The 23,436-nt window shown below is 51.0% G+C and overlaps 2 protein-coding genes across 3 annotated transcripts in view; one reads left to right on the forward strand and one right to left on the reverse strand.

Moving 5' to 3' along the window:
* LOC131508950 (solute carrier family 23 member 1-like) overlaps positions 1-6,313 on the forward strand; it is a 58,954-nt gene extending 52,641 nt beyond the window's left edge. Inside the window, exon 14 of the mRNA XM_058724192.1 lies at positions 5,030-6,313. Within this exon, the coding sequence (XP_058580175.1) occupies positions 5,030-5,067 (38 nt within the window). The 3' untranslated portion in view covers positions 5,068-6,313. The remainder of the gene's footprint in view (positions 1-5,029) is intronic.
* Positions 645-23,351, reverse strand: STRA8 (stimulated by retinoic acid 8). Of its 2 annotated transcripts, none has more exons than XM_058724195.1 (9): positions 23,229-23,351; positions 18,330-18,558; positions 14,171-14,246; positions 13,500-13,584; positions 11,222-11,443; positions 10,039-10,324; positions 5,678-5,751; positions 3,943-4,054; positions 645-887 (listed from the first exon to the last, which is right to left on the reverse strand). In XM_058724195.1, the coding sequence occupies exons 2-9, from the start codon at positions 18,519-18,521 to the stop codon at positions 813-815; spliced, it is 1,122 nt and encodes a 373-aa protein (XP_058580178.1). In that variant the 5' UTR covers positions 18,522-18,558; positions 23,229-23,351; the 3' UTR covers positions 645-812. The 2 variants fall into 2 exon arrangements, with proteins under 2 accessions (XP_058580178.1, XP_058580179.1); XM_058724196.1 differs by lacking the exon at positions 23,229-23,351 and adding an exon at positions 23,114-23,200.
* Positions 23,352-23,436: the final 85 nt, after the last annotated feature.

Below are 23,436 nucleotides of genomic sequence, written 5' to 3' on the forward strand. Positions count from 1 at the left end.
AGGGCTATTCGATCCTTCAACTGATTAGGTGAGGCCGACACACATTAAGGAGGATAATTATTCTGTATTTACTCAATGTCTACTATTGTAAATGTGTATCTCATCTGAAAATACCTTCATAGAAACATCTAGAATAATGTTCAACCAAATACCTGGGTTCCGTGGCCCAGTTAAGCTGACACATAGAATCAACTATCACATCCCGTATGCGCGGCCAGGAGTCTCACCAGAAAGCACTCGGAACACTCTGGGATCTGGCTTGAACTCCATTTAGGAGTCTTTATTACCAGAAGCAGCAGAGGAAGCTGGTTCTGCCCTGATGTCCTGTAGCTCCTACAGCACATGAGTGGTCAGCACCGTTCCTGGGCTCCCAGGGCATGCAGGATGAGTGAGTGGCCTCCAGAACTCTCTAGAACCCACCAGAACTATGTCCTGACTCCAAGGTGTGCTGAAAGTACCCAGTGTCATGGCACCTCTGGGGACAGACCCTACCTGTCCTTTCTTGAAAGGCCCGTGGCCCGGGCTCCAGCCAGGCTGCCCCCAGGACCCCCGTGAAGAGGAACACAGCAGGAGCAGGTGTGTGCCTTGGCATCCGGCCAACCCCTCACACCAAACAACCCTGAGGGACTGACACAGGGCCACACTACTTTGCAAATACTTTATAACAATCAGAAACGGAAACCATCCAAATGCTCTGGGACAGCCACTCCAAAATGTCCCGGAAGGCCGAGGCAGGTACAGCTTTGGCTGTCGGCATAGTACTTGGAAGCCGCCCACCGCCGTTCACCCCCTCCCTTCCCAGCCCTTGTGCGTCACAGGTCTTCATCATCGAAGGTCTCCATGCACCTCAACATGATCATCTCATCGTCAACGGGGAGGTCTGGTTCCTGCAAAACACAGGGTGGAAGAGGATCAGTTGTTATTTAAGGAATCCAGTCCCCAGGCAGATGAGAAGGCCCCCATGTCTCCCCGAGAGTCCACCCCATCTCTTGCTGCATCTTCTCTAGCTTCCGGCCAGGAAGTAAGGGCTACGGGGGAGGGCGGGGGGCAGGTCCCTTTTCCGTTTCACTCAACTCCACACTCTATGATCTTCAGAAAGGGTTTTCTTGGCTGCTTTTCCATCCTGGGGGTTTCCAGGATCACGTAAGAGGCGGGGGGGGGGGGAGGGGGGGACAGCATCAAAGCTTGTTCCAAATGCCCATCAATGGAGGACAGTGAGTTATGTCATGGTGCACCCACCGAGGGAATACCATGCAGCTATTTGAAATTAAAGGAACGAGATGGTTCTCTCTCTGTGGGGTATACTATTTGAAAGGAAAAGAGTGAAGTACAAGGCAGTGTGCAGAGTAGACTATCATTTGTGTTTGAAAGAATATATAAATATCCGTAGAGTATCTCTGGATGGCTGCACAAGAAACTGGTGACGGTGATTGCCTTTGGGGAAAGGAATGGGGGCATAGCCAAGGGACGCTGGTAGGAGACTGAGTTTTCTTTGTATATCTTTTGGTAACTTTCAAGTTTTAAACTATGTACATGGGTTGACTATTAGATAATTTTTTTAAGCAGCAGCACGGTGTGTGTTTAGCAGGGGTTTTTTATTCCCTTTACAATGGCCCCCCACTGACCTGACTCGCTATTACCTCTCCCCCTAAAAGTATGTTCCTGGGTTTTGCTCTTCCTGTCTTTCCCCACCTTGGCAGAAAGTGACCCCTGTAGTTTGTTACCCTCCTGGTCAGGGGCCGGTCCCCTTGGGCCCCGGGAGGCATCCCTAAGCCCAGTCAACCACCTCGTGAATGTGGGACATAGTCCCCCGGGTGATGGCCAGCTTGGGAGAAGACTCTGCTGACGTCCTCGCTCACGGTGCTCTACCGAGGAAGGCAGGGTGCGTGGGGAGCCAGCGTATCCGAGAGGGAACCAGGTGGTCTCTAGGAAAGTCATGTGGGCCCTTCATTCAGGGTGAAGACCACAGCAAAGCTTGAGAAAAAGAGGGAGTGGAGCACAGGGGGCGCCAGGAGGCCAAGCATCCCAGGAGGGGCCACACACTCAAGTCTGTGTCACACCAAGGGCTTGAATGTTGTTCAGAAGGGTCCAGTTCCCTAAGCCCCCGAAAATGGTGTCCAAGGCATTTTTGAGCTGCAGATTTGCAAAAGCAGCAGGTCGCGAGAGGTATCTGCTGGTCTTGGGTGCTGAATAGTAGCCTATCCACCCCAGTTCACACCCACCTGGGACCCTATTTGGAAAGAGGGTCTTTGCAGGTGTAATAATTTAAGGATTACAGGATGAGCTCATCCTGGATTTGGGGGGGGCCTTAATCCAAATGACTGTTGTCTTTATAAGAAGATGCGAGGGACTGGGAGACACATGGAAGAGAGAAGGCCATGTGAAGACAGAGACCATGACTCGAGGGATTCAGCTGCAAGCCAAGGGCTGTAGGGGCCACCTGAAGCTAGGAAAAGGCAAGGCAGGACTCTTCCCTAGAGCCTTCTGGGGCGGCATGGCCCTGCACCTTCTCTAGCTTCTGGCTACATTTGGCCTTGATTTGGTCTTCTGGCCTCTAGAACTGTGAGAGAAGACATCTTTGTTGTTTTAAGCCAGTCCTAGGTGCTGTCCAGGTGCTGAGTGCTAACACAGCCTTCCTAGGACACCATACAGGTGCTAATTAGAGTTTCATCCAACGACCTCGGTCAAGCTGACAGGGGAGGTGGATGGGGAAGAGAATGAGATTTCCCTCTTTATACAGCGTATGGTGAAGGCTGGCGGCCTCCTGCCCCAGAGCCACCTGGCCAGCTTGTTCAAAATATGCATTCTTGGGGCCCTGCCTCACAACAGTGAATGAGAATCTCGGGTGCCGGGGCACCAGGAATCTGCATTTCCGGTTAGCTCCCAAGAGGATTCAAGTTCGAGCACCTCTCTGCTTTATACGGATACCCAGTCCTGCTTGGTCTTTCTTTTCTACTATATGCGGGGAAAAGGAAGCAGGGAAAGCAAAGACTGGCCTCGGTAAAGTGGACTGACTTTCCTGTGTCCAAGAGAAGGCGGACACAGCAGTAAGGGCCGGACGGCCAAGAGCTGATGGGTGGTGCGGAGCAAGCGGAGGGGGGGCCCTGGGCCCCAAGTGGAGATTCAGAGTGGTCTCGGCAGAGGCAAGGAAGGGTCAGTAGGAAGAGGGCCACTAATAGGATGATACCTTAACCTATTGAAAAGCTGTCCTAGTTATTTTTAGACAAGCGTTGTCATTATTACTGCTTACTTTTTTATTTCTTTTAGTTTTTTTTATGTTTATTTTTGAGAGAGAGAGAAAGAGCATGAGGAGGGGAGGGGCAGAGAGAGAGGGAGACACAGAATCTGAAGTGGGCTCCAGGCTCTGAGCCGTCAGTACAGAGCTTGACTCAGGGCTTGAACCCACGCACCGTGAGATCATGACTTGAGCCGAAGTCGGACGCTTAACTGACTGAGCCACCCAGACGCCCCTATTGCCTACCTTTTTAAATTAACAGTTGTGTCTTCGCTAAATTCGGAGAGAAATTCCTCGGTTATGAATCTGAAGCGGCCTGTGCCCTTGGTGCCTCACGCCTCACTCCCCTCCCCGCATGAAAATTTCTGGAATGTACCTTCTAATGAAGACACAGTCAGCTTTTGGGAAGCGGAAATTAATGTCCTTCAAAAGCTGACAGCAAACATTAGCACAGGGGCTCAGAAGATGACAGAACAGCTCAGCCCCTCCAAAAGCTGTCACCCAGTCACACAACATTTACAAATGCCTGCCAAGAGCCAGGTCCCCATCTCAGGCCTGCCCGGGGAACATCCATCAGTCTCGTCCCTCAGCTTCCCTGGACATCTTCTATTCCCCAGGGTGCATCAGGCTGACTCTCATCTCGAGAGTCCTTTCTGGCATCCTGTGGGAGGTGAGCAGAGGCCTCCCATCACTCTGCTCAGTCCTACCTGTTTTAACTGAGTGTTAACGCAGCAAAGGCCTTTAAAAAAATCGACGATCTGCATGTAGAGCTGAAACTTCTCCTCTGGATTTTCTGGGTTGCTGCCGGCAAATGCTGAACTGACAAAGGAGAAGAAACCGCAAATATTTAGAATCCTAATCTTCGGCCTCGGCTGGTACCCCCTAAAATATGTGGCTTACAGGGTGAACCACGCACTTGGAAGCACGCGGCTGAATTCTCAGACAGCCTGGAGGTCTGCCTTGCCTCGGCTTCAATGGAGCCCACGGGAAAAGAGAGACTACAGGGAGACTGGCTCCTGCACCCTAATTTAGCGTTCTGAGCTGTGGCCTCTGGAAGAAGGGAGCTAAACTGCCTCTGTCCCTCAGGCTCGCCCTCGCATAGCCACGCTCCACGGTCCTGGTCCCCCTGTGGCAGCTGACGGAGCTCAGGGGGCATCCGCCACACTTGGGCTCAGTCCCCTGAGATGCCTCCCCTCGGTAGGTCTAACACAGAGCATCAGCACGGAGAAGGCCTGCTTTGCAGACTCCTTCCCGCTGCCTTCCCAACAATTTCAAAGAAGCCTCAAGTCATGCGGGGAGAGCCTGCATGTTGACCTCACTTCCCCTGGGACCGAGGTCCCACAAGCCACGTAGGAACCCTCCGGCAGCAATCCATGCCTTTTCCAGGGAGAGCAGGAAACATTTTTAATAGGTTGTTCTCGTGTTCCATCGGCACAGTAAGGAGTTCCAGGTTGGCGAAGTTGTCTCCACAGCCCAAGCCCAGCTCAGAAACAGGGACATCCATCCGCTTCCAGCCCGTTTCAGCAGAACCAAACCCCACACACAGCTGAGAGGAGCTTGAGTCATCTCATCAAACAGCTTTGGAGAGTTTGGACAAGTCTGTTGAGGCCGAGTGGAGCAGGCAGGTGGGAGGGACATAGGCTGATGTCAGGTGACCGGGGACAGCCTGGCCGCATGGCCTTGGCGGAGAGTGGGGATATTTGTTGGGGTATGAGGACAGGAATGTCTCCTCACTCCCAAAGAAGAAAAACTAAATAATCGGGATTTTTTTTTTTTTTTTTTTTTTTTTTTTAGCCATGACACGGGCGCAGGTACCTGTGCCTATAGGTTAGAAGACCACAGCTTTCCAAAGCAACAAAGGAATTTGCGTCCCAATCAAGCTCTCTTTGCGAAAAGCCCCTGTGCTACGGATTTAGTCAAGCTGCTTGTTTGGGAGTCTCCCCAGATCCTATTTTGTGTCTTCTCGCTTCATGGAGTCAGCTGTCCCCTCCTCCCCTCTTCCCACCTCCACCCCCAGAAGCACCGTGAAAAGCCACTTCTCCCCTGTCCAGCTCAGGGCACGGCCCGTTTCCACATTGGCCCAGCCTCTCGGGGTGGGGTGGGGGGGCCGGAGCCCCTGCCCACCTCTCAGACCAGACAACCGCAGCAACCTGCCCGTGGCTCCCCTCACCCTGGGAAGATGGTGCAGTGTGAACAGCCTCGAGCTCATGACCCGCTGCGTCTCAGCCCTGGGCCAGGATGGAAGCATTTTCTACGTAGAAGAAGCCTCAGCTCAGTGGCACGATCCTAGGACCAGCCCGCTTCGAACCACAGACAAAAGTGGATCTCTAAGAACTTCTGCGGAATTTTGCACCCCTCTGTGGGGCTGCAGGGGAGCGGCCCCTAAGCATCCGCGCAGGGGTCCACACACACACTCACACTCTTTCATACCCCTTTCCTCACCTAGAGCTAGAAGTACTTGGAGCCTCACTTTTGTCCAGGAAACTTGCCACATCGAAGGCATCTTCAAAGAGTATCTGAAGGAAGGCACAGAACGTGATGTGTCAGCACTAGTTTGGCACCTGCTCTGGGCTGCTGGCGGACACGAATAGAAAGGCTCTCTCTTTAACCCTCACTCCCCAAAGGATGGGTATGTGAAAGCCGGGGCCCAAACACAGGATCTCTGCTTGGTGACCTTCCCAGGCCGTGCACAGTAAGCGCTTGCCCGCCCAGAACAAAGTGCCAACCCCAGAGGTGGCCACAAGGGATGGGGGAGCACCAGGGACTGCGGTCTCCTCTTTCCAAAGAAGGTGGGAGCCCAGGCATGAGACGCAGCAGCCAGAGTCAGGCTTCAGTTTGCCCTGGGAGAGGGCTCATCTACACCTCCCGAGATGCAGAGGCCACACGAGCCCAGGATCCCCAAGCTGGCAGTCATCTATCAGCCAGGACAGCCGGAGAGAGGTTGGGGGCGCTGGGGTGAGGCTGCAGGAGGGCCAGCTCCCAGTCCTGCCACTCACTAAGCCGTGTGACTTCAGACAAGTGACCTCATTTCTCGAATCTTCCTCTTATGTAAAGGGAATCACGATAGCGCCTACCCACAGGAATTAAATAAAGATGAGGTCGGTGAAGCACCCGCCTCCGAAACGTTAGCTATTACTGATATTAATCTGCTTTATAAAAGAAACACATGCTCATCGTGAAGACTTTGGAAAATAGAAACAGAGAAAGAACTGAAAACCACGGAGAAGCCGTCCCACCCAGAGAGGTCTATTGTTGACACATTGACCGATTTCCCTCTGGTCATTTCCTGGGGCGTGTTACATTGGATATTTCGATTTTGCAGTCTTGTTATTTAGATGGCTTTCAGTCCTGCTTTTGTTTACTTTCTTGAAGAATATTAAATATTCCACAGGAATGTGATATATACACTTAGGAATGCAAGGATTAGCAAATAAAAATGCAGGATGCTTCGTTAAATTTGAATTTTAAATAAAGAATCGTTTTTTGTTTTTTGTTTTCAGTACAAGAATGTCCCAGATATTGGGCGGGACATTCTTATATAATTTTCACCAGGGACGCCTCCCTGTGTCTGACACCCCATTTACGAGGGCAGTCACCCTGAGAAGAGGAGAGGGAGCTCTCTGGCCCATAGCTGGCAGGTTCTGGGAGGTTCCATAGGGTCTCTCCCCTTACCTGAGACACTGTTCTATCTCTGGAGGTCTTGTGTCTGTCTTTCTTATCTTCTTACAATTTGCTTCCCCTGAACTGAATCCCTTGGGACTCTGGCCATGTGGATGGCCCTTCTTCTTCTTCTTCTTTTTTTTTTTTTTATTTTTTAAATGTTTATTTATTTTTGAGAGAGAAACCGATGGCAAGTGTGAGAGGGGCAGAGAGAGAGAGAGACAGAGACACAGAATCCAAAGCAGGCTCCAGGCTCTGAGCTGTCAGCACAGAGCCCAACGTGGGGCTTGAACTCCCGAGCCATGAGATCATGACCTGAGCTGAAGTCGGAAGAACTGACTGAGCCACCCAGGCACCCGATGGCCCTTCTCCTGATCTTTTAGACATTTTATGATGAATCTTCTTTCTAATATCCCTTTGCTTATCTCCAAGAGGGTCTGGGAAGAGGTCACTGAAAGGACCAGCCCAGAAGCCCATCCACTCTGTGTTCTTCCCCAGCAGGTGGGAGGCAGGGTCCTGGGCCTGAAATTCCTGCCTTTGACCACTCAGCCCACTGAAGTTCTGGGCCACACACTGTCCTCAGCTGTGTATACGGCTCTTGAAGCTAGCCTGGCCGGGGGTAGGGGTGCCCTGCCAGGCTCTGTGGTCCTTCTGGAGCACCCAGCACACTCATGGGGCCTTGGTTCTCAGACCCTCCCAGGCACACCTGACCCTGCATCCAGGAGCTGGCCCCAAACACAGTTGTTCTGCAGCAGAACCTCTCCAGATGGACCAGGAGCTATAAAGACTTCACTGCAACTAAGTTGGAAGCCAGAGTAGTGACTGGCCCTGCTCTGGGTGTAACTGTTCTCTCTTCTGTTCACCTGGTCACCCAGCCCTGGGTTGGCCCAAGCCTAGGGATGGCAGTGAGGCAGAGCCCTCATCTGGGCACTGCTGAGGAACTCTGCTGCCAGAAGAATGTGAGCCCTTAGCCCTTTCTGGAAAAGATCAGCTGCTTCCATGATTTGGGGACATTAGATTCTGGGTTGGGTCTGCCCTTCCCTGAGGAAAGGTTCATGCTGCAAATGCACATACACGCCTGTACACATCGGTTTACAGCTTGAAACACTTGTCTGCACATTTGGCATATGTTTTCCTTTTGCCTTCTTTGTGTGAGACCTCAGGGCCAGGCGATTCGGGGCTACAAAGACATCGAGGCTGGCTGACATGCCTTGGGTATGAGGTCTCCAGCGACTGGTTTCCTGGCCCCGCTTTGACCACTATGGAGGAGAACTCAGGTCCTCTCGTGGTGAAGCCAACATTAATGGACAAATAGGTGAGAAGCCCAAGTCCAACTGGGGGAGCGGAGGGGACATACACAAAAGCTGACTCACTGTTGCATATCTGCACTGAGAGTTCCTTCCAAAATGCCCTCATACATCAGTCACCTGGGGTGTTTGTTAGAAATGCAGGTTCTGGGGCGCCTGGGTGGCTCAGTCGGTTGAGCTTCCGACTTCGGCTCAGGTCATGATCTAGTGGTTCACAGGTTCAAGCCCCACATCGGGCCCTGTGCTGACAGCTCAGAGCCTGGAGCTTGCTTCAAGTTCTGTGTCTCCCTCTCTCTCTCTGCCCACCCCCCCCCCCCCCACTCGTTCTCTCTCCCCCTCTCTCTCTCTCTCTCTCTTTCAAAAATAAACAAACATTTTAAAAAATGAAGGTTCTGAGCCACCTGAGGGGTCAGGTACTCCACTTCAGTGGGTCTGAGGTATTAGCCAGGTACCTGCCTTTTTACTAGACTCCACTTGAGAAGGATCAGGGGAGATCACGGAAGGCTGACCATAGACAGGTGACCAAAGAAAGATTTGAAAAATTCTTTGATGAAGGAGATACAACCTCTGAAGCAGGAGCTGAGCATCCTGGACAAGCCACCTCACTCCTTAGGCCTCATCAGTAAACCGGAAGCCCTGGACTAGGTGACTGACATCCTGTTGCTGTCCGGGCCCCGGGCCCTGAGGGCTGGGCAACTTCCTGGACAATGGAGCATTTCAGGGCTGTATCCCCGGGGTCCCAGGCACTACAAAGCTGTCTGGCTCTAAGGCTCCCCACAGAGCCACAGAACATCTCCTCAAAGGGACCACCCACTAAGGGGTGCTTGGAAAGTCAGGGCAAGCAGAGGGGTGCGGCTGACCTGGTGGAGGCCATGGTTACTAAGTGTCCTGCAAAGCACAGGACAGGCGCAGAGAGCACAGAACTGCCTGCCCCAAGCTAGAGAAGCAGGTCAGAAGGGCCGTGAGGCAGCAGCAGCCTCCTGAGGCTGTTCTAATTCTGGAAGCGCAGCTGAGGGGCCCGCTTCGATCTCAGCATTGAGTGACCACTAATGCCACCAGACACACTGCTTTGAGAGGCCAATAGTCGATAGTGAATTCCTCTCTTTTCACTGAATGGCAGCAATGCTCTTGGGGGTGGGAACTGACCTCCTCTTAGGGATTGGGCCTAACCGGTCCAAACATAATACGTTCTCGATGATGTCAGTCATTGGCTCAGTAATCTGGCAATCTGGCCAATGGGAGGGCAGGAGAGGTATGGCAGAAATTTCTGGAAAAGGTCTTCCTTGACCATTAAGAAAGAGCCACATGAATCTTTCTCTCTCTTACCTGATGTGGAGGAGGGACTATACAGCTCAAAGGCTCCTAGCTGCCATTCTACAGTCACACGGGAAGGTGGGGAGGGGAGACAAGGTGAGGGGTCAGCCTTACGATGAGGCAGAGCAGGGAGAGGGGAAGGACCAAGTCCACGGTGACCTCACTGAGACTAATGGGAAGCCCTCCTGACCTTGGGACTCCCTGCATGGGAGAAGCACCTTTCCCTTCATGGTTTAATGAGCGAGTAACTGGCAGCGAAAACAATCCCAGCTGATAATGACCTTTTAAGCCTTCTCTTCTATGGTCCCCGTGGAAAGCTCAGGAAGCAGGAGAAAAAGGAATGCCATTCTGTGGTGGTAGCGCTTAGGCCGGGAAAATCAGAAACACACGGCTTGAGTCAGAATTTAAACACTACCACACATTTGGTAAATGACCCCAAGCAGACCCCTGGTGTCTCCAGGCCAAAGGCAACGGAATCGTTCCCACACACTCCTCCCCCTGACCCAGAGACGGTCTGCTCACCTCCTCTGGGGTAGAGACGAGTGAGCAGCTGGCTCCTTGGCTGTCAACCCCACTGTCCTTCACGCTGCCCTCGGCACAGCCTGCCTCCTGATAGGTACCAGCAAGGCCCAGGAGGCCGCTGTTCCTCTGTGCCCAGGCCTGCAGAAGACTGGTCTTCCTCTCCTCAGAGAGGTTCTGCCACAGGTGGGAGATGGCTGCAGAGACGATGGGGAGTGTCACCTCCTGTGAGGAGACAATCCCATTCCCGATCAGAAGGTCCATCATCTGTTTGTAAAAGTTGAGATACCTGGAACAGAAATGGCGTCATCTCCCAGACCTGAAGCCAGTGGCCGAAGGTCCCTCCCCAAACCGTCTCCTCAGGTGTCCATTAGTGGGGTGGTCCACAGTACACGGGCAGTGCCACAGCTCTGTGGTTTACCAGGGGCTTAGCCTTTCTAGTCTGCATGCCCCTGACACTTGGAGAGCAGAAGCCATCTGGGGGGCCGTGGAATGATATAGATCTGGGCTCCAGGGTCCTTCCCCCACGTCTTCCCAGAGTTCCCATGGAGCTCTCTGCCTAATAGAAGAGAGAACAAGGAGCCCACGCTCCCTGCTCACCTCTCAGCCCATGGGAAAAGTGCTTATAATTCTAAGCCCCATGAATGTGCAGCCATGATATGACGCTTGCTTTATTTCAGGGTCGGAAAGGCTCAGCTGTGGAGCGAGCCTCCTTCTATTGGCCTCCAGAAGCCAACATGGCTGCCATGGGTCTTAAGTCTGAGGAGGGGCAGTGGGTGGCTGTTGGAGTCCAGGCCAGTCATCCACTGTATTTCTTACTATAAGACCAGTAATGCAGCTGGTGTGTATGTGTGTGTGTGTGTGTGTGTATGTGTGTGTGTGTGTGTGTATGGGGGTATTTGGTCCTCCTAATCCCCATCATAGCCCCCATAAAGTCACCCCAAATAAATACCCAGTCTAAGTAAACTCAGTGTATGTGCTGTGCAATGTAACTTCAAGATTATTACTCTAGCTCTTCTGCCAACCCCATCCCAAGCCCCTAACATATGGAAATTCTGGAGCTTCCTTGATTTGGGGCCTGGTCTGGAAGTGCACCGGGGATGCAGCCTGCTGCAGACAGAGCCTCTGACCCCTTCCCCACAAGAGTTCAGGCCATGCGTGAAGCCACCCTCCCAGCCGTTCACACCGTTCAAATTCCATGAGGTCCGGCAACAAGGTGACTGGGGAGTGTAAGGGCTCCACTTTCTTCTCTTCTTCCTCTTCCTCTTCTTCCTCTTCCTCCTCTTCCTCCTCTTCGTGGTCTTCCCCCTCTTCTTCCTCCTCTTCCTCCCCCTCAGCATCCTTCCCAACTGCCTCGATTGGGCACCAGTTGGCAGAGCCATTATGACAAACCTTATTTGAGACTAGGCTGGTGAGAAAACAGAAACAAGACAGCCACAAACTAATGCCCCTCATGAACAGTGACACTGACATTCTGAACACAATTTTAATGTGAGCATGTGCACGTGCGTGTGTGTGTACACATCACGACCAAGTGGGGTTTATCCCAGGAATGCAGGATGGCTGGCTCAAACTTTGATGAAATTCCATCAGTGGAATTCACTGTAACAACAGACTTAAAGAAGAAAAACCAAACGATCCCCCCAATAGATGCCGAAAAGCACTCCTCAAAATTTAACATCCATTCATGACAAAGACTCTCGGCAAACTAGGAATAGAAGGGACCTTCCTCAACCTGATAAAGGGCATCTATGAAAAACCTACAGCTAACATCATACTTAACCGTAAAAGACAAAATATGTCTCTGCTAAGGTCAGGAACAAGACAGGGATGTTCACTCTTACCACTTCTATCCAATATAGTACTGGAGATTCTAGCCCGTCCAACAAGGCGAGCAAAAGAACAAAACGATACACAGATTGGAAAGGAAGAAGTAAAACTGATTTTATTTATAATCTATGTAGAAAATCCCAAAGAATCTCCAAATATGTGACTAGAACAAAGAAGGGTGTTTAGGAAGGTTGCAGGATACAAGGTCAATATATGAAAACCAATAGTATTTCTATATTCCAGTGATGAACAACTGGAAATTGAATTTTTAAGAAGTGCCGTTTGTAACAGCACCCCAAAGCACTGAATACTTAGGTTCACACCAAAACCTCAACCTCAAAAAGAAAAAATGGGTAAGTTAGACTTTATCAAAAATTTCAAATTCTGCTCTTCAAAAGGCAGTTTTAAGAGAGCAGAACAGCACGACACGATTTGGAAAACCAGGATTTGTAACCCAGAATCTCTCCATCTGATAAGAGTAATCTCCAAGGCATCATGTTAAGAAGCAAGTGCACCAGAAGAAAACCTGGGAAGATTCTTTTATTTTTAACATTATTTTTTTAAATGTTTATTTTATTTTTTTTAACGTTTTTATTTATTTTTGAGACAGAGAGAGACAGAGCATGAACAGGGGAGGGTCAGAGAGAGGGAGACACAGAATCTGAAACAGGCTCCAGGCTCTGAGCTGTCAGCACAGAGCCCGACGCGGGGCTCGAACTCACGGACCGCGAGATCGTGACCTGAGCCGAAGTCGGCTGCTTAACCGACTGAGCCACCCAGGCGCCCCTTTAAATGTTTATTTATTTTGAGAGAGAGAAGCAAAAAAAGAGGGGTAGAGAGGGATTCCACACTGAGTGGGGAGCTGGACGTGGGGCTCAATCTTGCTACTGTGAGATCATGACCTGAGCTGAAATCAAGAATTGGACGCTTAACCAACTAAGCCACCCAGGCTCCCTTCTTTTTTTTTTTTTCTTTTTTAAATTTCAGAGCACAGGAAGCCTTTCTGAGTAACCATAACAGATGGACAGATGAGACTTCATTTTTGCGTGGCCAAAACAAAAAGCAAAAACATCAAAAGCAAAATAATAAAACAAACGACCAAAGGATAATTATTTGCAAGTCATATCCTAAAAGATGGCTAATTGCTTGGTCTATACAGAGGACTTCTACAGCCATGTGGGAAAAAGACCACCAACCCAACAGGCAAATGGGCAAAAAATAGGCACTAAAGGTTGCCAGGAAAAGAAATACAAATGATCTTGAAGGAAGACACTGAATTTCACTCCTAACTTAATGAATTAAAATACAATAACTATAAAATATAATTAATCTATTCCTGAGCTGATGCCACACTTTTAATTGCTGTAAGTCTATAATCTATCTAGAGAAAAATCCTGATTATTATGATTTAAAAAGAAATGTAGCCATTCTCACATGGGCACATGATGTAAGTATCGATCAGATTTTAGTATGGGATACAGGGTGTATCTTAACTTGGTAAGGGAAGGATGGCTTACGGAAATGGATGGGGTTGGGATCAGTGGCTGATCATTTAGGAACCGCCAATGCAGTTGTCTGCCTCAATGAGATGATCCCTCCTTTGCTGATTGCACGGTGGTGCCTGGGGGTCTTACCTGTGATTTCCAGAGTACATGCTGGCATATTCTGCCTTGACCTCCTCTAAGCTGTTTGCATTCCCGTCCTCCAGCTTGAAGGATTCTATTGGGGAGGTGAAGGCAAGGGTCACAAACGGGGAGGCCCAGCCTCTGTCGACTCCCTCCTGCCCTTCTGATCCAGGTGGACCATGAGTGGTCCCTGAGCCCACCCAGATTCGGGTTAGGGTGTCAAGGGTCCAGTTTCACCTCTTCTTCTAGAGGTAAGGGGAAGAAGTTTCTTAAACCGGCCCTTCTCAATCAAGACACCAAAAGTATCCCTTTTAGAATTCAGTTTCCACCAGCTTAGTAAACCCAAATTCCTCGCCAGCCACTGTTCCCACACTGAGTGCCAAGAAAGGGACCCAGGCTCTGCTTTTGGGCGTGATAAGTACCGGTCCGCTTCCTCTCTGGTCTCTCAAGATGGGATCAGGTACCTGATGGCTTCCGTCTGTCCTGCCAGACTGTAAGCTCCCTGAGTGCAGGGGCACGAATCTCCTTGCACTCCTGGTTTCAGCACAGTGCCTGGCACATGGTCGGCACGCAGGAAATACCTGCTCACTTGGCTTAATCCAATCGCTCTGCTTTCGGTGGAAAGACCAACCAGTCTTTCCCTGGGAAGGAGACGGGGGTGGCCGACAGGGGTCCATTACCTTTCATCTTCAGAAGATTGTCCAAGGTTTGCTCCAGCTCCTGAATATGATTCTTCGCCTTATTCAAAACCTGCCACTGGGAACCGAGACAGACAATGCTGAAAAGCCAGCCTTCCACCCCCGAGGCTGCGGTCTCGTGGACACAGGAGTCCGTTCCGCAGGCTGACGCCATGCTCCCTCAGATGCAAAGTCACATTCCTTGACATTGTCAATAAAAAGGTCGGGAAGTTTGTTCGGAAGCATTTAATTTGTATTCTGGAGACGGTTCTCACAGAAATGCTAAAATATTTGGCAACAGGGCTGTGTTCTGCAAACTACTAGGGCTTCCGAAGGGCAAACAGCTATATATGCTCCTTGAAGATGGAGTGAACTGTGGCCGAACAGCAGCCCCAGGCTGGCACCAAGACCCAGAACTAACTTCTGCTCAGTTATCGCAATGAGCAACTGGCTGGTTAATATGAAATAAATAGTTCTTATTTGCTAGATGCATACACTTCAGCTGATCAAAAAACACCAAATGCCCTGTCAACTTGAACTCTGAATTTCCTGTTGCTGCAGGGCTAAGTCAAAAGCATTCCCCTCCTCCTTCTCCCCTTCCTTCTCTCCTGTGTGTAATATTCCTTTAAAAAAATTTCTTTTAACGTTTATTTATTTTTGAGAGATAGAGACAGAGCATGAGCGGGGAAGGGGCAGAGAGAGAGGGAGACACAGAATCCGAAGCAGGCTCCAGGCTCTGAGCAGTCAGCCCAGAGCCCGACGCGGGGCTCAAACTCATGAACCACGAGATCATGACCTGAGCCGAAGTCGGATGCTCAACCGACTGAGCCACCCAGGCGCCCCTATTCCTAAAGTCAAATGGTGATTGCAAGATTATGCAAACACAAGAAATGCTAAATACTGTTTATTGGCTGACCACCGATAGCTGTCCAGAGTTCCATACGTTCATCAGGCAAGTGCAACAGGCAGAGCTGTGTGTTCGGCCCCTGGGGACACAGAGTAAATCAGATGGCACCTGCTTTCCAGCAGGAAGGACAAGGCAAGCGTGGAAACGACTTGTAACACAGGCTAGAATTCAGTAGGCTCCAAAGGGAGTAGAAGCCAAGGGCCGTGGAAACGCGTGGGAAGGGACACTGATTCCAGCTGGAGGCGTCCAGACGACCTAGAGCACGGCAGCCGAGCAAGCAGGCCGAGCTGAGCTCTGGAGAGCGCAGTGTCTCGAAGGCAGGCCTCCACGCAGGGACAGAGACGGGGTGGCTGGGGACGTGGGCCGCCCCAGGGGACTGGGGAAGCCAGGTGTGGTCAGGGCCGGGGCGGGCAGTGCGAGAGGAAGCCAAAGCAGCCACGGGCGCACAGCCCCGGTGCCGTCCCAGCGTCCCGCCTGGTGCACAGAAAGGAGGCTTGAGGGGAGCGAGAAGCACGACACTCTGCTGCCCCCAAAACCGCGACAGGAGAATGCAGTTGATGGCGAGATCTCGAATACTCCTTTTATTTTATTTTGTAAATGTTTTTACATGTTTATTCATTTTTTGAGAGAGAGAGAAAGAGAGCACAAGCGAGTAGGGGAGGAGCAGAGAGAGAGAGGGAGACACAGAATCCGAAGCAGGCTCCAGGCTCTGAGCTGTCAGCAAGGAGCCCGATGAGGGGCTTGAACTCACGAACCACGAGACCATGAGCTGAAGTCAGACGCTTAACCAACTGAGCCACCCAGGCGGCCCTCGAATACTCCTTTTACCTGGTTCCCAGCATCTCAGGCTTGTTCTTAATCAGGATGAGGTGAGGCCTTTCTGGCCCTCTGGCCCAGACACCCCATGCTCACTTGCAGCCTTAGAGGGCCAACACAGAGCCATGGAAGCCGGGTGCTTCCAGAATGTTCTTGGCAGGCTAATTAGGACCTTAGTTCTGGGTTGAATTATATCCCTCTGAAAAAGATATGTTGAAGTTCTAACTCCCAGAACCTGTGAATGTCACCCTGTTTGGAAATAGGTCCTTCGTAGACTAAACTAAAACGAGGTCAATAGAATGGGCCCTAATCCATCCAACGTGGCTGGTGTCCTTATTAAATGGGGAAATTTGGATGCAGAGACAGACGTGCACAGAGGGAGGATGAGGTGAAGACACAGTGAGAAGACAGCCAAGAAACTGGAGTGGGGCATCTCTAAGCCAAGGAACGCCAAGTAATTGCTAGCAAACGCCAGAAGCTGGGAGGCAGGCAGGCTTTTCCCCTAGAGCCTTCAGAGGGAGGGAGCATGGCCCTGTAGACACCTTGATTCTGGACTCTGAGCCTCTAGGACTCCTAGACAATACATTTCTGTTGTTTCAAGCCACCCTATTCCTGGTATTTTGTTAGGGCGAACCTTTTCTTCATGCCTATGACGAAGGCAGAATTCAGGGCTGTCCCTCAAGCAGGATGAGGGAAAAAGGAGAAGAGAGAGAACACCTGGTCTGCCTGCTGTTTCCTGGCTGTGCCATTCCAGGCAAATTGTTTACCTTTCTGGAGCCTCCATTTCCTCCTCTGTAAAATGAGATCAGAATGGAATTGTGGCAGATAAATGAGGTAATACACTAGTAAGTGACCAAGACGGAAGCCATTATGACAATGCCACATCTTTCCACGCAGCGATCTTATTAGGTGCCACGACAGGCCTCTGAGGAAGCCGTTACTGTTGCCCGTGTTTAAGGGAGGTGGTGACGGGAGCCTGGCAAGTACCTTGTCTCACATGGACCCAGGCCAATCCACCAGGCTCTCCATCACCACGTCACGAGGTACAGACTTTAGGGGGTGCAAATATAGAGGAAAATATAGTTTTCCTCTATATTTGACTTCGATTATTTACTTTGGGGCCCTGTTCTTTCTTTGGTCATGCTGCCAGTCTGTGCACACTACTTCACTGGCCAGTGACGGGGACTTTGGGTTTTCAGCGCATCCCTGGGCACAGGTAGCAGATTCCTCCTCGGCGAGGGGACACGGCGCAGAGCTATGCCCAGACGGGCTCTTTGCCCTGAGCCCCCGAGCCTGGCTCAGCAGAGAGAGGAGGAACAGTGGCCCCCGCACCTCTCACCCTCCACACCCTTCTACAAGAGCAGGCAGGATCTCTGTTCAGATTCTTTCACCCAAAAACCCTCTCGGCCCTACTCGGCGTCTTGCACAAAGGTGCTTGAGGTGCCACTCAATCAAGCCACAGTCACAGAGGCCCTGGCCCCGTGCCAGCTGAGGAGGAATTCTTGTGTTGGCCCTCAGTAGGAGAAGGCTGTGTTAGCTCCGGCAGCAGGAGGCTGGGGGCTCATGCCCCTCAAGCGGTCCCTGTCCTTAAATGCGGCTCCGCTGAAACCCACCAGCCCACGAGGGAAAATCTGCTAGCTAGAAACTGTCGCAGGCAACCGGCTGGTCTCTGGAAAGACCACCAGGTCTGGAGCCGGGAGCTGAGACCCTCCTCCCGGCCCTGCCACCAACTAGCTGACAGGTCCCTTCGGACCCCTGTGCCTCCGCTGTTCCAAGAGGGCAGGGGGAGCGAGAAGATCTCGGGGCCCTCTCCCCTACTGGAGACCTCCTATAAGGCTCCTCCAATAACACGAGCTCCGTTCCTTCTAGCACCACCACCCGAAACACCGGAACCTTCCTCCGTGCTCTGCCAGAGGCACTAACAGGCAATAAAGAAGCTATCGAGGGAGAAAGGCAAAATCAAGAGCAGGAACAGATAAATGCTTACCCAGAGGGCTCTGCTGCCTTGCGGAAAAGATCTGGTTGGTGCCCAGAACCAAGTCGCACGCATGTGCGTGTGTCTGTGTGTGTATGTGCACACGTGTGTGCATGTGTGCGTGTGTGTTTGAGTGGAGAGGCAGGGTCCCGGAGCAGATGCCGGAGGTCACCCCTGTCCGCTCGAGGGACAGACACAGGAGCCGCTAACCAGGCCTCTCGGGGTGTTATTTCCCTTCTGATGCCAGGCTTGTCTGCTGCGGGCAGGGAAGGTCCAGCTCACGCGTCACCCACGTGCAGCCACACGCCGTGCGCCACGAGGTGCCCGCCTCTGATCACTGACCTCATCCTGACTGCAGCCCTGAGGGTGGGGGTGGGGGGACTGGGGGCTCCAGGCCGGTCCCCACCTCACCCCACAGTCCCTCCACGTTGGAGACTTTTCCTCCCACACCCAGGTCCCCTTACCTTTGAGGCTGTGAGATCAGACTGGGAGTAGACCATTTTCCGGAGGTTGCCGAACAGCCCCACCAGGGTGGCTCGGTGGCGGGCCTGGGACAGGCGTCGGCGGGCCACCCTCGGCTCAAGCTCCCACAGCTGTGCCAGGGGCCAGGGTATTGCTCTGCCACTGGGGTTACTGCCTTCTCCAGAGGCCGCCATTACAAGCTGCTATGTAACAGTATGCCCTTCTTTGGCCCTAAATAATAAAAATACAGTACTAAAGAAAGAGGAAGGCAGACTGAAACAGAAAGGGGTTACCACTCCCAAGTAACAGGTCCCAAACCGACGAATATAATCAATAACATACACAATAAAGAACAGAGGACACAAAAATCTGGAATTTAAACTGGACTCCTAAGAACACAAGCTGCTCATATTTGACTTACAGTTGAAGGGCACTGCTGCTTTACCCCAGGGATTTTCCAGAACGTTGCAGGTACTCACCAGACACTTGTTAAATTGACTGGCCGTGGCCAAGGAAAGCAAGCCATACCCCTGAGATCTCATTCCTTACAGTCTGTGAAAAGCTGAAAAGTCATGTGTCCACACCCTTTGAGGTCTTTCCTCCCATGAGAATGCACCCCTCTTTGATCTAGGTAGTGGTTACACGGGTATATGTACAAAAAGAAATCCATCAAGGTGTGTCCTTAGATTCGTGAATATATATATATATATATATATTCACGAATATATATATATATATATTCATGAATATATATATATATTCATGAATATATATATATATATTCGTGAATATATATTCATGAATGTGTATATATATATTATATATATGATTATATATATATATAATATATATAACATATATATTATATATATATTCGCGAATATATATATAATCTCAAAAAAGGAGAGATGCACTTTTATACCTGTGAAAGCAAAAAGTCACATAATGACAGAGATTTAGAAGCAGGTGTGCCTTGGCCTGCTGTGCATTCTGAGGATGATCATTAGGTTGTCACATCTGAGTTTACAAAGCAGGAGCCCTCCCCTAGGAGAGGCAATTCTGGGATGGATCCATAACAGTTTTAGTAAAAGACAGGGACCAAGGTCTCTTACCTGAGTCATAGACTCCTCCTTCAGGCACTCACCCCACCACCCAGAGGACAGCCAGCCCTTTGAACAGAGGGGCCACACCTTCATCACCTCTGTACTCCCAGAAGGTGCTCAGTGCTGGGGTTTTGAGTGAATTCTAATGGAAGCCCTCCACTGGGTCCCAGGCTTCCCTGAGCTCGGTCCTGCCTGCCACCCAGGGACATTCCATGACCTCAGCCTGGGGTTTGCTTGTTTTGATGTATGTCAATCACCTGGGGGACTGTAGAAAATACACACGCCCAGGCCCCACCTTGAAAATACTGGTTCGGAATCTACTGGGCCCAGGCATCTGGTGGGCAGCCCGCTCCCCAGGTGATGCTGATACCTTCACGGTTTGAGCCATCACTAGGGCCCATACAGCAACACCTCTCTCCAAGCACCACATCTGGCAGCTGGGAACAAAGTCTCCTCCATAGAGGGAATGTCGGGGAAGGGGGCTTGAGAAAGCATTCCCACTAAGTTCTACAGGGAGAACCAGCCACAGAGATAGTGAACCCAATCAGGCAGCGTGGGATTTGTAAAACACCATTTAGATCAGAAAACAAATCTACCAACAACGTAATTTTCACCGATGGGTCTATTTTCCCTCTCTTCGCTTCTCAAAACAATGGCAGGAAGATAGTAAGTGGGTGCCACTACGTCTGTGGGTGTCTGTGCCACTGATCTGTGAAGCTCCTGTAACATTTATTACCCAGAATGCCACCATCAGTGCACAGAGGACAGCCATAGAATCTGCACAGGCCCATCCAGCCTGATGGCTGGGTTAAAAACTATAGCCTCACTTCCCAGACACTGACAAATCTTTAATAGGGAGCAAAGTGAAACAAAGAAACTTTTGATTTGCCTGGGGAAGAAATAAAAATCTTTTGAACCGAAGAGCATGGGCTTTCTTTAATTGCTTAAATTAAGAAGAAATGAATGTGCCTGGACAGCAGGGAATTTAGGTCAGTGAGCAGAAGTAAAATAAACACTAGGATTCTCCCAGGATCTAGAATTCTCTAAGGGTCTCAGAATACTGACACCAAAGGCCCCTGGGCTTATGGGAAATCTGAAGCTCTCTCGCGGTGCCAATGCTGGTAATCGGGGTTTCCTCCCAGGCTTCTCCCCAAACACACTCCACCCAAATACCTGGAGGGCTGTGTGGTTTCAGTCACAGGATAAGGGTTGTGACCCCCTGCCTCTCACAAAGGGGACGGACCCCCTGGGCCAGTCTTCACTGCCTGCCACTAGGGGTGAAGCCAGTCCCAGAGCATCCTGCCCACCTGCCGAGCCGGGGCCTCTGCCTCACCCTGCCTGCTCCAGGCGCCCCGCGGTCAGGAGTCTGAGATAGTTTCCCCCTTGAGGCAGGAGCAGGGCAGGACGCAGGGATGATGGGAGAGGATCCTTCCCTCAAGCCAAGCAGATATGAAACTTGATAAGACCCTGTGCAATTTTAAATGTCCTGCTCCTAAATGCCATCCTGCTCTCTGCTAGGAATGAGCTGGTAGGATCTCCAGAAGGCATGCGTCTCGAGTTGTCTTTATTAACTTGCGCTGTGCACCTAACAGGAGCTGAGGTGTAAGTATTGTTCAGACAGAGCTTTTTGTTGGGATAATACAGGTGGATCTGGCCTGTCCGCACCTGTGGTCTGTGTCAGGGGGTGGCTCACGGGGTGAGTACGGCAGAAGCCACAGTCTCGGTGGGGGGAGGGGAGAGCAAGACCCTCCTTCTGCCTTTTCCCCAGGTTGGCTCTTCTGCTAGGAAAGGGGGAACCAACTGTAAAAATGAGATTGAGAAGGGATCTTTTATTTACGACAGAACAGAACAAAAACAAACCTTTTCCCCTAAATGTCCTGTGCAGGGGCCACGTGTGTTAAGGAAACTGCCCCCAGAGGTATAAGGACAGCAGAGTCCCAGACTCTGTCCCCGGGACCTGGAAATCTGCATTTTGATAGCAGACTCTCCCATTTTCCCTTCCCTCACACCAATAACAGAAACATTTGCTCTCCTGCCCACCACCCTCTATTCTGTGGCCCCTGCCTGTCTGCCCTGGGATGCCGCCCCTCCTTCTGTCCCCTGCCCCCCAGTCTCTACCTATTGAGAAGTCAACCTGTCCTTTTATTCCTAGTTTAGGCCCCAATTCCTCTAAGAAGTTGGCCAGCCCCATCCACACTGGTTTCTAACTTAATCTTGTTTTGCCACCAAATTAGTAAAATCCTTGGCTGGGATTAACGTATCGGCATCTAAACCGTCCTTCGCACGGCAGGTCAGAGTAAGACAGGATAGGATGACGAAAAGACCTTGGAGGCAAGGAATAACAGCTAGTCCGACCAAAACCCAAAAGCCCTCTCTGGATCCTAAGCATAACGATCTCTTGAATTCAGTTTTTGGCCAGATCCACAGTGAGAGGCACACATCTCGGAAGCTTAAAAAGCCTTCGAAGGGGATGCTGGAGAGGAGGGGAGGGATTACCCAGGGGCAAGAATCTGGATACCTCTCCTGACTCCAGAAACTGGCCACATTTGGGGGATGAGTGTAAATGTTTGGGCAACCAAAATGTGTGAGAATCTTGGAAATTCAGGACAGAGCTAGTGGGGGGGGGGGGCAGGGCACTAGGCCTAAGAACCCACCGTGGGTGAGATGACGCTGCACTCAGAGTTGGTACCCGGCCAGTGGGATGAACTGGTGTAGGGCAAGGCCGGCTGGATTATCCACTGGCTCAAGACCTGGACTGGACCTCCAGCTCCGTGTTAATCTCCCGTGTGACTTTGTATGAGCCAAGAAGCCCGAGGTCTTAATTTGTCTGTACAAAGGAGGGGAGAAAGTCTTTATAAAGTTTGCTGCCTCTGTAAGGTCACTGTCACGATTCTATGACCACCCGGAGCAAAGGCACGCAGCACGAGCTACTCCTTTTAGCAGAAGTGGAGTGCACGACGGAGTGGGAAGCTGAATCTGGAGGAATTCCGGGCTCTGCAGCCCTGTGGACAGAGGTTTGCTGGATACTTTTTCTGTGAAAACCCCATTCATTCTGCAGGAAACCCGGGCCAAAGATAATAGGCATTTCAGAATGCCTGACATATATTCCCTTTTAAAAGCTTTTCACTGTGTTCAAACCTGTGGGTCAGACCAGCAAGCACATCGCTCTGCAGTCCAACAAAGTCAGTAGACAGCCTCACCGACGAACTCTTCTAGAAAGGCACGGGGACGGTTCATACCGTCCTGCCTTTTTTTTTTGCTACTCCTCATCTGCAGAGCAAAGCACACTTTCAAGTTACCTTTCTCGACTTGCCTATTGAACACTAACCCGTTCCTATCAAAACACCACTTAGTACACACTTGGAGTCGACATTTTAAAAACTCCCTACACTAAATTTTTGAAAAATATGACCTCTGCCTCTTCTGCGATTCAGAGAAATTTTCATCAGTTTTTAGCATCACTCCACGAAACGTTTGAGTGTGACGCTTATGAGCACACCCTGCGCAAAAGTACACAATAGGCTGGATAGTGTTTTGCAACTCCCAGGCAGCTTCCTTTGGTTCCCTACGCTTATTACATCACGTAAAAGAGAAAGCCAAAATCATTCTCAGAACTCTGTACTTTGTCACGATGCCATACACACACGCCCGCTGAAGGTCTGGCCCCAGACCTCAACGTTCACCTGCTTGGATCACGGGCACGCACAGCCCACACCTGTGCATGAACACCCACATGGCCAAGTGCACCTTTGCGAAGATGAGCCGGCGCAGTGATAGCAGCGGTTGGTCTATACTCACGCGCTGCGGGAGGTGCGTGCCCGTGCACACGACGTCCCCTCTCCCAGGACATGCGGGAGGTTATCTGAAGCCCTGACTGCCGGGACAGTTGTCGCTGGCCTCGCGCGCGAGCCAGACTGGGGACTCTAGATCCTACCCTCACCAGGAGACAGACCTAGCGCCTGGGCACCAGGCTGGGGACCAATCACGGCGCGTCCCCGGCCAGCAC

Source organism: Neofelis nebulosa, chromosome 4 (assembly GCF_028018385.1).
Source record: "Neofelis nebulosa isolate mNeoNeb1 chromosome 4, mNeoNeb1.pri, whole genome shotgun sequence".
Lineage (NCBI taxonomy): Eukaryota > Metazoa > Chordata > Mammalia > Carnivora > Felidae > Neofelis > Neofelis nebulosa.

Excerpts from the sequence above, each read along its gene's own strand:
- STRA8 (XM_058724195.1), bottom strand. The coding sequence starts at position 18,521 with ATGGCGGCCTCTGGAGAAGGCAGTAACCCCAGTGGCAGAGCAATACCC. Across the intron at positions 13,585-14,170 it reads CAATCTTCTGAAGATGAAAG|AATCCTTCAAGCTGGAGGAC; the intron begins GTAATGGACCCC and ends CCTCCCCAATAG. Across the intron at positions 5,752-10,038 it reads TCGTCTCTACCCCAGAGGAG|ATACTCTTTGAAGATGCCTT; the intron begins GTGAGCAGACCG and ends GCCTTCCTTCAG.